Here is a 12,468-nt window from a genome sequence, read left to right as displayed (position 1 = left end):
ACACATTAATTGGGTGGAGAAATGCACTGCAAAATTCAGAGAAGTTTGGATTACTAAGGATATCTTGTGTTTCAGTTCACACATCATTTCAAGGAGTGTGAATTAGGGAGGTATGCAAACTGAGCTATATTTCTCCCTATCCCTTTCTATGACGCAGTTTATATGCTTTGTAGGAACAGTGACTGGAAAAAGTACTAGCTTTGGTGTGGAATGAAGGGAGGAGGGGAGTGGCTTTGGCTAGGTACAAAGGGAGGGGTGGGTGGTTTTGAGAGGGGGGTTGGCAGGAGTAGATGGAGACAGCAAGCAAAGCGAGCAGGGGCACAGCCCCTAATATAATGAATTTGTTTTCTTTAGGGTTGTTCTTTAATTCCATGCTTTCTCTGATTCCTAGGACGATAATTGCATGTTACAAAGATAAATTACAGCTGTTGCCAATCTGTGTCAATTATGCAGTCTAATCACTGTGGATAAAACAAGTCACATTGCACAATATTGCTATATAAATAGATAAGCAAGCCATTTCTACCTAGATTTCTACCACCTGCTGGAAATGGTGAAATCTCAAATATGTTTCAGTCCAAAATATAGTTAGCCTCCTATGAATGAAACACAAACGTTAAGAGCAAACACAGGGATAAGCACAACAGTATCATTTTGCATGCAGCGCAAACAAAGTAATACTCATCTGCCGATGCAGGAATAGTTTTCTCATTATCAGAAAACAAGGATAAGTGGTATAAACATGGGCTGTATTATTATATGCAGAGAGTATCACAGCACTGACTGTGCTTGCACATCCAGCACTGTAAAGCCAGCACACTGAAGATTTGGGCTGAGTTTGTATGTGCATGTTCACCACTTGAATAAATGTAATATGAAGTGATGCCTAGGTGCTGTCAAAGGCCCATCACCAAAGCAAACCAATCACATCCCTGACGAAGCTATCATGTCACCCAATACAGCTTCATCGCCTAATATTTTAATGATTTAACACAGTCTACTCATTCACAAAATGAGACAGAATGAAACCCATGGCATTTGCGACTCTGCTGTACTGTATACTATAGCAAAATGGGCAGAAGATGGGTATGCAACAACAATGTGCTGTTACGGTACAGATAGCTAATGGTATTTTTAGGTTGTATAGGCATCGTTCCTGTGACTCAGTAAGCAATAGTAGTACCTTGGGACTGGCATGGTCTCATTTGGAATGCTGTGAACAATTTTGGGAGCTTACCAGAATCTTGCAGATGAAGTCTGTCAACATACTGCTTGGATAAGGAGGTCTGCTTTGGATTAATTCTGTGTCTGTATTTGCTGCAGCTTCTGCTGAAGCTTAAACCAGTTAAGAGATAATCACTACTAATATTCTCCTGTTTATCACCAGGAGTCAAATCAGGAATAGCCAATTTCTGTATTGTCTTGGGCTACTATGTTCTACCAACAATGTTTTGTGGAACGAAAGTATATTTTGCTGCCCAAGCTGAACCACTTGTGGGTAGTCAGATTGCACAATGAAGATGCCACCCTCTAGCAGGAATGGGTTTCTAACTGTGGGACACTTGCACTCAGGTATAGGATGACATACAATGACAAACCTAGACAGCATCTTAAAAAGCACAGACATCACCTTGCCGACAAAGGTCCATATAGTTAAAGCTATGGTTTTCCCAGTAGTAATGTATGGAAGTGAGAGCTGGACCATAAAGAAGGCTGATCACCAAAGAATTGATGCTTTTGAATTATGGTGCTGGAGGAGACTCTTGAGAGTCCCATGGACTGCAAGAAGATCAAACCTATCCATTCTCAAAGAAATCAGCCCTGAGTGCTCACTGGAAGGACAGATCCTGAAGTTGAGGCTCCAATACTTTGGCCACCTCATGAGAAGGCTCCCTGGAAAAGACCCTGATGTTGGGAAAGATGGAGGGCACAAGGAGAAGGGGACGACAGAGGACAATATGGTTGGACAGTGTTCTCGAAGCTACCAACATGAGTCTGACCAAACTGTAGGAGGCAGTGGAAGACAGGAGTGCCTGGCGTGCTTTGGTCCATGGGGTCACGAAGAGTTGGACATGACTAAACGACTAAACAACAACAACAACAATAACGGTCTACATTTACATATTACATGTAAAATAAAAAAGAGGTGTAACATCATTGTCACCATGAATTATATTTCTGTACTGCACTTCCTTCCATAGAAGTCACAACACTCCAAAATACAACCATCACAAAACTATTAAAACTTCTAAAATACATATTTAGAAAATGAAGAATACAGTATAGTTCAGCAGACAGTGATGCTAAAATTGTTAGTTCTATTTATGTCCCAATAGTTCATACAAACACATGGATCTTCAGTTGACACCAAAAAGTTTTTAACATGGAGGAAAGCGCACCTCCCCAGGAGGAACTGGGGCACCACCACCAGGAAGGCCCTCCCTTGCATAACAAAAACCGTCCCCCTACTCCTGTAGACTCAGTCACAGCCAACCCTAATCTTACCTGGGAGTGATCTGTCTATGACAGTGGGGTGACACTCATCTTCTCGCCACTAGATCACTCCCAATCTGCTCTGTACTGAAGACTAATTGAGAGTATGACCTGCAATATATGTTTGACCCGTGATGCATTGAGGCAGATCCAGAGTTGTCTTGATGGCCATGAAGTCCAGAGCCAGACCAGATAAGGTGGACTCAGCTTCTACATTTAAGACTCCCGGGATTATTGTTCAAGGGTTCTCCAAAACCACAGGATTGACAGTACACCAATAAAATGTCCTTCCGGCACAACAGCAAGTGGAGATTCACATCTGGTTCCCAGACAGGTTGGTTTCCTAGTGAGGATTGTGGCATTTCTATGGATGAATACAAACTGCACACACACCCTTCCAACCTGTGCGCCACCCCAAGAACCCAAGCAGGCAAAGTTGAATCAAATCAGATCCACTTGGGTGTCAGTAATGTCTACTAAAAACAGCACCAGGTGGGATAGCAGTTAGACATGCAAGAAATACGATATAAGATATATTTTACACCTCAGACTTGGAAACAGGGGTCAGAGAGATAAACAACTACCTGTCATTTAGAAAAAACCTGAAGGCAGCCCTGTTTAGGGAAGTTTTATAATAATAATAATAATAATAATAATAATAATAATAATAATAATAATTTATTATTTATACCCCGCCCATCTGGCCGGGTCTCCCCAGCCACTCTGGGCGGCCTCCAACAAATATCAAAATACAATACAGAGTCACAAATTAAAAACTTCCCTAAACAGGGAATTTGTTTTTAATTTGTGACTTTGTATTGTATTTTGGTATTTGTTGGACGCCACCCAGAGTGGCTGGGGAGACCCAGCCAGATGGGCGGGGTATAAATAATAAATTATTATTATTATTATTAAACAACTTTGTTTTCCTTATAAATAAAACCTTGGATTAAACCTTTTATCACGTCTTATTTAAAATTTGGTAGGAGCACCAATAGCCTCAATCAGAAGCCAGAGCTAACCCATGAACTTGTAAACTGCCTGCCTTTTAAAATTATGCCATTTAATACAATGGTTCTGAGGTAAAGTTGGTATAAAGATGGCTTGTGAATGATGCTTTTCCTTCTCTGCCAATTGTACATCAATTAGACTAGGAATATCATCCACAAATGTAGAAGACCTGTTATGTGTGTCTGCACAACATTTCTTTTTTTGATGGGTGGGAGCTGTTTTCCATACTCTTTCAGTGCCTCTAATCCTGCAAAATACAATGTGTTAGGTTCCAGTCCGGAGGATTTTAACACGATTATGAGCGCGTGAATTGTGAATTCAGCCTTTCAGCTGTGGAATGCCATTAAATGCAATGGAAAAGCTCTGGTGTAAAGTTTTGCTATAAATGCATGCACTGCATTGCCTGATGTTCAGCAGTTCTCCACATCAAACCGCACAGCAATGTTCTGAGAATTTAAAGCGACGGAAAGAGCAAGAGAGAGAAAGCACCTAGCTTAGTGTTCCTGGCAGGCACTTAATCTCTTTCCCCTTTGTACAAAGTATTCCCATTCCAGCGGGCAGAGTCAATAAATAAACAAAAGACACATGGCTGCGGATAGCTCTGTGTGGGGCCAGAACTAAGGCAGGGTAGAAATACAGTCCTGCAGTGTGGGGTGAAAGCTAGCGCAGAAAAGAATCTGGGAGATCAGGGATGGAGCCCGGAGGAATTGGGTGGGTTGAAGGTGGAGCCAAGGCTGGAATTCGATACATCAACATCAGTTCCAAAGTGAAACCTGGCACTATCTAACAATTTTTTGGCAGAATCTGGCAGAATCATGCAGGGTGCCGTTCATCCCTAGCTACCTAGGGATATCCTAAACTGCAACTCTGGTAGCAAACTGAAACACGTGAAGCAGCTGTATCAAAACACAAGGGTTCCCGACCGGTCTTAGCCCTAGTAGCTTCTGATACTCTGGGACCATTAAAAAGTAATCACAATTCCTGGGCGTTAAGGCTACCAGTGGCTTACTAACCATGATGGATATGCTCTACCATTGGAGCCAGTATGTCCCTGTATATCACTTGCTGGGAATCAGAACTGGGGAGAGTGCCTTTGCACTCAGCTCCTGCGTGTGAATTTTTCATTGGCATCTGGTTGGACAGTGTGAGAACAGGATGCTGGACTTTTCTGATGTCATCCTTAAATAGGATATAAAGGTTTCTAATATATAATTAAATGTTGTAGTTGCACAACACACACGTTGCAAGCTTTCTATATGCAATGCAGATGCGTGTGACAATTATGTGAGTTTCTCAGTGTATGTGCATGTGCTAGTTGGCAGTGGCCGCCCGTGCACATATGCAACAAAGATCCCATATATGTGGGATTGTCACACACAATGATCCTACAGGCTGCTTCTCATTATTTCCTACCTACCTGGGAGTGTTTTCCACATAATAATGTGCAATATATTCTTTAGCAGCGAACCATTTTTAACAAATGACAGAGGGCACATTTCATTATGTGCCTTGGACTTTGATATACTACTTTTGTGCAAATCTATACTTGCCTGCAATGCTATAAAGGTATTACTATTGGAGTAATTGCTTTTCTTTAATTGTTGATGTTTTAAGCCAAGATCACAGAAATGGGAAAAAATAAGTGTAATTGTTCCAGAAATTAATGTGTTGAAAAGGATATCATTTGGAATCTTAGTTTCACAGTTCAGTCCTATACATATCTACACTCTCAGTACGCAAGTCACATTGTTTTCAGTGGGGCTTACTTCCTTAAAAGTGTGTACAAGATTGCAGTCTTAGATTATTGGTTCTTGCTTGTTACTTCCCAAACATATTGTTTAAAATGCTATCACCAGCTATTCACTTTTTGCCTCGGCGATGCCATAGCAACCACCACATGACCTGCTGCAAACACACCACAGTTGTTAAGAGCTTCGCTCAAGAAGCTTCTGGCCAATGAGGCACTCTCTTTGAAGTAGTCCAGATTTAGAGATATTTCATGTTGTTTTAAGATGCACCGATCCTACCAGCCAATTTTGCCGTGTGGCAATAAATACCTTCAGCAAAAGTGGGACAAAGCAACGTATGAAGAACACAAGAGAAAGGTAAGTGTGGTGGCGCTCTTATAACATCGCAAGCTGCTTCGTGCACAAAGCCAAACTTGTTGAGAGGAAATGCCTTTGCATTTCTGCCAAGGACATAACAATTAGCCACCGCTCAGTTTGCTGTTTTAGTATGCACTGTACATTGCTCCCTCTTGACTCCCCTCCACACTTTAAACCAAAGAATTGCTACCATGCCAAGAATTTATTTACAAAGAAATGGTCCAATCTCAAAATCATTCCATCCAAGAAAAATTAATAAGCATTTCACGCGAACACTGTAGGCCACTGCCTACATTCCTTTAATTTCCGTGACGAAAAGGCGTTGCATTTATCAATGGCTTTTTATCAGTGGGTGTTTTTTTATTGCACAAATATAGATCTGGGGGCTGCCCCAAGCTATGAGTCAGCAGGGGAAAGTAAAACTCACACCACTATTCTTCTGTTACAAATTATACAGCCACACACGCACAAAGGTTAATTAGTGTCAGAAAACCTACATGAGAACTAAGCATTGGATAAATGTTAGCTTTCTAGAGTTTATAGTTTCTGGGTGATAGCCAACATTTGTCATACTCAGAGCAGACCCACTGAAATCAATGAACTCATTGGATATCACTCTTTGTATGTGTGCGTGTGCGTGTGTGTGTGTATGCTGTAAACTGATATAAACAGAAGGAAATATGTCATTGAGTTTGTCACTCAAGGTGAAAATTAACCTTTTTGATTTAGGGCTTTTCCTTTGCTCAATTTGGATGGCTTTTGCATTTAGATAATAATATCTCCCTCTTTTTTCAGAGGTGAATGCTGGTCCCTGGGTAGTCAAATATGGTTGCTCTGGTGCTATCATTTATTTGTGTTAATCTTTCTGTTTGTTTGTTTTTGGCACTGCACTATCGTTTATAATTTCTACACATTCCCCCCCACCTACTGACTAGATGGTTAAGTAGGACTTGGCATTTTTCTACCCCTCTCATAACACTAGCAACTCATGGACCGCCAAAGAAGCTGAATGTTGTAAGATTCGGGACAGGTAAAAGAAAGAATTCACAGAGCACATAGTTAAACTATGGAACTTGCTTCCACAGGAGACAGTGATGGCATGGCCACCAATTGGGTGGCTTTGAAAGAGGACTGGAGAAATGGCTATCGATGGCCATGTCTGCTATGCTCTGCCTCCACAGTAATGCTTCTGAATGCTGGAAAACATAAGAAGAGAGAGTGCTCTTGTGCTCAGGTTCTGCTTCTGGGTTTTTCTACAGACATCTGGTTGGCCACTGTGAGAACAGGATGCTGGACTAGATGGGTCATTGGCCTGATTCAGCAAGCTGTTCTTATGTGCATCTTATGGGGTCTGTCATAACAGAATCAATCAGCAAAGATTAGGGAGAGGGCATAGTGTACAATGGCTTTGCCGCATAAATCACTAAAGAAATTCCCTTCTATTCTATAGGCACATTTAAAGACTAACAACCAGGAGCGTTTTGTTTTCCAATGCAGATTCAGACTACCAAACCTGTGGTGGACACCTCTACTCCTCGAACATATGGACATCTCCATTTGAAGTTAAGAAAACTTAAGGTATGTTGCTGCTTTTAGTTTTTAATGAAGTTTATTGTTGTTGTTGTTTTATACAAAAAAGGGTCTCAGAGTGACATAAGATAAAATATGAACAGGTAAAATGAATTCAAAACCAGAATCTTTAAAAGAATGTACAATACAAAGTTCCTACAATGCTCATAGAACAACACAATAAGGACACCCCATTAAAAGATGAGAAACACACTATAGACTAACTTAACTACCAAAGGCCTGAGTAAAAAACAACAACCCGAGGGACTCTAGATAACAGTTGTGCATACACTGACTACTGTTGGAAGCAGGATAATGAATGAGATGGTGTGGCGGTTCACTCAACCTGCACAGGTCCCCCAGACATTTAACGGTCCGTTGATACCTGCGCTCACCACTTTGTTAATTAACCGCTGCCACCAACCAGTCTGTCTGGTATTTACTTCACTCAGTTCAGTCAAGGAGAATATTGGAACAAAACTGTTTTATTTGAAGTTTGGTACATAAGCATGTGGTTTCTGAATAAATAGTTCTTTCTTGGTTGTGTTCTTGTTAACAACAGTGCCCAACGTTTTCTCCCACCCCTGTTCCTACTCCTTCCCTTGCCACCCTCCTTCCAACCTCTCAATACCCACAACAAGCCCCCAAGCCCAAGACAAAAACCAAGACCCTGACAAAAGACAAGACCCAAAGACAAGACCCAAAAGACCCCCTTCCTTCCCCCCCCCCCGGGAGGGGTTTATATAGCCCACATAACTCCGCCCCTAAAGGTTCTTACTGGTTATTCCTTTTAACTCCTTCTATGCCATTCCTAAGTTTGGGTGATCGCCACAGATGGGTCTTTGGTATGATTTAAAAATGCAATTTTTATTTTCCCTCCCCCTCATTAACCCAGATAACTTTAAAAGTTTTCTGCATTACTTAAGACTCGATTTCAGTAAGTTCTAAGTGTGTACAGATCTCATCTACTTTTGAATTTCATCCTGAAATATAGCATTTCTACTGTCATATTCCACAGCATGCAAAATTAAAAGCATGAAGGGAGTGGGGAAATCAAATGCTGTAGCTGTCCTTGGTTAGTGAGGACGTATGGAACATAATTCGTTTCCCTAATTATCCCCCTGTCTTTTCAGCTGGAGAAGGACCGCCTGTCAATCATTGAGAGGGAGAACTGTTTGCTGCTAGAGAAGATGTCTTGTATCATGAGGACCAAAGGAAGAATTGACAACAAAAACGAGTATGAGGCCAAAAGGTACGGCTTGTAATCAAACTGGTATAAGGCTATCCAGTTACATTAACAGCATTGACCATGGCGCTTAATAACTTACCCTTTAATGACCTGTATAATAACAAGAAGCTCAGGGCTGTTTTACAGGCATGCCTTCTTTCAAATGTTTGTGTAAAGGCCACTTCAGCTGCCATTCCTTTGGGGGGGGGAGTTTTGACAATTTAATCATCCAAAGGAAGGGGTCTTCAAACATAGAAAATGTTAGAAAGTGACAGTAAGCATTTTACGAAGCTTTAAAAAAAACAACTTGTAAAACCACAAAGGTGTGTTTTTAAAAAATGTGCATAGTCCAAAAACAGAGCAGGATGGTAAAAGTATTGGTAGAGAAGGGGAATCAACGAAGGGGTGGTTAGATTCAGTACTAACCTGGGACTAATACAGAAGTTGTTCTAGCCTAATACTATCCATAGGGTCTCCTACATGTGCACAAAATTTATAAACAGTTAAAATTTGTAAACAGTTAAAAAATAAAAATAAACTGAGATTTTGGATCTTTCCCTGTTGAGACCTCCAATAGTACAAAAGTGTATTAACCAATAACATATTTCAAGTGATGATTGGGATGTGTCACAATATCTATATGATTCAGGGAAGGAATCAACTGTGGATAGGCACAGAGCTGGTTGCTGGCTGTCCAGAGATTTCCCTAAGGCAAGGAACAATCTCATATCAAACATCTGGGACACAAGCAGTAGTGGAAAAAATTGTACTATATATGCTATCTTTCTTATAAAACATATACTCAATTACTTATTATAAATTGGTTTGGTAAGGCAAACCATAATATGCTGCTCATAATATATTAGTACTGTACTGTACTGTGTGTGTGTGTGTGTAGTATTTATGTCTGTGTATTTTCGACTGAACCAATCTTCGTTTTTTTCTGCACATGAAGCATTGTAGCTGCCAATAATATCTATAGGTGTATTTCCCCTCCACGCTATGAATAGAATCTTTATTTCAACAGTATATAATACCCTCCCCACTTTAGCTTAAACAGAGAAAGACGAGAACGAGAATTTCTAAAAGTAAGCCAGGAGAATCAGGCCATCCTGGAAAGAATTATGAATTGCAAACCTCAGTACACGGTCCAAAAGTGGAATGAAGAGTGGCAAAAGGCTGAAAACTACATGAACAGTATTGCAAGATATCCTCGTGGGTTGTGCAAGTTGCAGGATCAAAAGGTAAGTACAGTTTTAAAATATGTACACAATTCTTCAGTTTGTTGAGTCCATATCTCCTCTTATTTTTCCAGTTTAAGCAAATAATCAATTGATTAAATGTTACAGAATCATACCACAGGTAAAATTTCTGAGCCAATTTAATTAAGCTAGAAAGGATGCATCATAGGTAGGAAAAATGCACATGGACCCAAATCCGTTTGCAAGAATATTGTCTACATAATTTCATAGACACAGCTCCAATTAACAGTTGGTTCAGTATTATGAACTACATTTTGCATGTGCATGGAAACAGCATTTGCTTCCAGTATCATTTTTTGCTTAGCCTGTTTATTTCCATTGTTGGGCCAATTAATATGGCAGTTTGCAGAAGCTAACTGATAGGCAGTGTTGAGATTTTAAATGATGCAAGATGAAGCTCACACCATACACTAGAGGAAATAGGACAAAGAAATATATTATGCTCAAAACTCCAGAGCATCAGAAAACTATTTTTGTGAACAAAATAAGTACATACGTGGGTTAAAAATCTGCACACCCTGCCTACCCCAGTGGTTCTCAAAGGGTGTTTCAATGTTCTTAGGTAGCTGCATTGTTTTAAACTTTCTGGATGTCCTATGATCACATTATAAAGTAGTTGTGTTCTGTGTTATAAATCAAACACTGCTAGGAATTGTTTATTTTTGCTTTCCAATGTATTTCTTATCAACAAATATTTGGCGTGGCGCAAGGAAATTTTTATTCTGAAAATAAAAGTTTGAGAACCAATGCCCCACATCTTAGGGTTACACTTTTCTCCTTAGTCAGAGGAAGAACGTTTATCTTTCTAACTCCTGCTTTTTTTCTTTCTGCTGAAGTATACCATTAGCACCAAAATGAGAGAGTCCATTTGCCTTCCCCATTCCTCGAAGGTCAGCTTTTATGTTCTCAACTAATGCTTTCAGGTCTGGCTTCAAAGATCAGCAGAAGCAATTTTTTAGACATTGGAGAAAAGGAAAGGCACCTTCCCCTAAGAAGGATTTAAGCTTGTTATCTTCATATAACAAATGGTGATTTAAATGCAACACATAAGAAACGAATTTCAAGTTGCAAAGCTGCCATCTATACTACATTTCTCACAAATTGCAAAACGTTCTTGAAACTCAAATTCTTCAGCCCATGAATCACTGCTTTTACAAGAAAACTAAACTAATAATCCCCACACCTCAGGTGTAAATACCATATATTTCAATTCAGATTGCAATGGCATGTGCTTTCAGAAAACAGGTCTGAGCAACAAAAATGATAAAGTAAAGCTCAGTGCAAGATATAGCCTAATGTGACATCTAAAGGGCAAATAAAGAGAACAATTTATTGATTTAAATTCCTTGGTGTTTAATACATTGGTGTTTTGTTTTGTTTTACAGTTGTGATTAATAATATTTTGTTCTTAGAGTTTAAAGGTAGTTTAGCATTTTTTGCAGCAGTCGTATAAAAGTCTACCTAAAAATATTCATCTATTTATTAGAACATGAATTTATCATTTATTTGTCCCTCCATAGGAACTAAAATTAAAGAAAACAACAGCAGAAAGAGACAGAAAGAAAAAAAGAGATCTGAAAGATAGATGTGTGACAAACAAAGCAGAGGAACCAGAGGAAGAAGATCTGATTCATCAAATAAAAAAACCAAGTAATGATCACCAAAGAGAAAATCCAGTAGAAAAAGTATGATTCCATCCGTTACGATGACACACCAGATAATGGATATTGCTAAACGGAACACCTGATATAAGAGGATGCATAATTAAGAACTGATCTTGGTTATACTAAGGGTAGATATTAGAATCTTTATTTTTAATATGTTCTAGACGATTCTTCTTAGATATAGCATATAAGCAAGCTGACCAGTGCAGCAATCCTACACGCACCGGTACTTGGAAAGTATATCCAATTGAAACCAGTGGGAATTACTTCCAAGAAAGCATGGTTGGGTGAATTATATAGAATCACAGAATTGTAGAGTTGTAAGAGACCACAATGATCATCTCATCCAACCCCCTGTAGTGCAGGGATCTGGGTTGTGACTATAGCCAAAGATGAAGAATTTATACCAAAACAAAACTTACAACAATAATAATTGTAATATTGTAATATTTTATTCACGCTTAAGGGAGATTCTCCATTCATGAGCCAACTTCATTCAATTATCACTGAAACATCTTGCTTCCATCCGTTATGATTTATACATCTCAGATATAATCTGTTTAACAATTCTGAGTGCCTGGTTTTTGGGGCACTGAGTTAGTCTACATCATGGATGCACAACCTTCAGTGGCAGGGGCACATGGCTGTGGTTCTTAGGGTTGGAGGTTAGCTGAGCAGGAAATTAGTTAGTGCTCTTCAACCAGTCTCAACGATCCACCTTTGACTCTCAATCAGCATGTCAAGTTATGTAGAGAGAAATTAAGCAACTAAAGAAGATATTCAGCCAAGAAATAAAACAATGTTGACATTGGTGCCAAATGAAGACCTGACTCTTAAGAAGATTTTGGGAAAAGGTGAACTGATGATCTGTTCAGTTCATTTGTAGTATTATTGGTATTACTATTATTATTATTATATCATGCTTCTTTATATTGTCTTGATTATTTGTATCTAATGTTAGCTGCTTTGAGTTCCCTTAGTGGAAGTAAAGTGGAATTGGATAAAAACAAAAGTTGAAACATACTACTTGAAAGCAAGTGCTATTGAAATAAAGGCCAGTTGTCTTCATAAAATGTTGAAAGTATTCCTCTGGTGACAGCAAAGATGAAGTGTTCTCTTTGGAGTCCACTACAAAA

The 12,468-nt window shown here is 39.4% G+C and overlaps 1 protein-coding gene across 1 annotated transcript; it reads left to right on the top strand.

The window, feature by feature from the left end:
* Positions 1-5,294: 5,294 nt before the first annotated feature.
* On the top strand, positions 5,295-11,546 carry CFAP97D2 (CFAP97 domain containing 2). The gene is made up of 5 exons (XM_033147704.1): positions 5,295-5,609; positions 7,107-7,187; positions 8,312-8,430; positions 9,458-9,650; positions 11,189-11,546. The coding sequence occupies exons 1-5, from the start codon at positions 5,517-5,519 to the stop codon at positions 11,357-11,359; spliced, it is 657 nt and encodes a 218-aa protein (XP_033003595.1). The 5' UTR covers positions 5,295-5,516; the 3' UTR covers positions 11,360-11,546.
* The last annotated feature ends 922 nt before the right edge of the window (positions 11,547-12,468 follow it).

Source organism: Lacerta agilis, chromosome 4, assembly GCF_009819535.1.
Source record: "Lacerta agilis isolate rLacAgi1 chromosome 4, rLacAgi1.pri, whole genome shotgun sequence".
In the NCBI taxonomy this organism is placed as follows: Eukaryota; Metazoa; Chordata; class Lepidosauria; order Squamata; family Lacertidae; genus Lacerta; species Lacerta agilis.
The sequence above is the reverse complement of the archived record's forward strand: the minus strand, read 5'-3'. Positions and strand labels throughout refer to the sequence as shown.

Excerpts from the sequence above, each read along its gene's own strand:
- CFAP97D2 (XM_033147704.1), top strand. The coding sequence starts at position 5,517 with ATGCACCGATCCTACCAGCCAATTTTGCCGTGTGGCAATAAATACCTT. Across the intron at positions 5,610-7,106 it reads ATGAAGAACACAAGAGAAAG|ATTCAGACTACCAAACCTGT; the intron begins GTAAGTGTGGTG and ends TTTCCAATGCAG. Across the intron at positions 7,188-8,311 it reads TGAAGTTAAGAAAACTTAAG|CTGGAGAAGGACCGCCTGTC; the intron begins GTATGTTGCTGC and ends CTGTCTTTTCAG.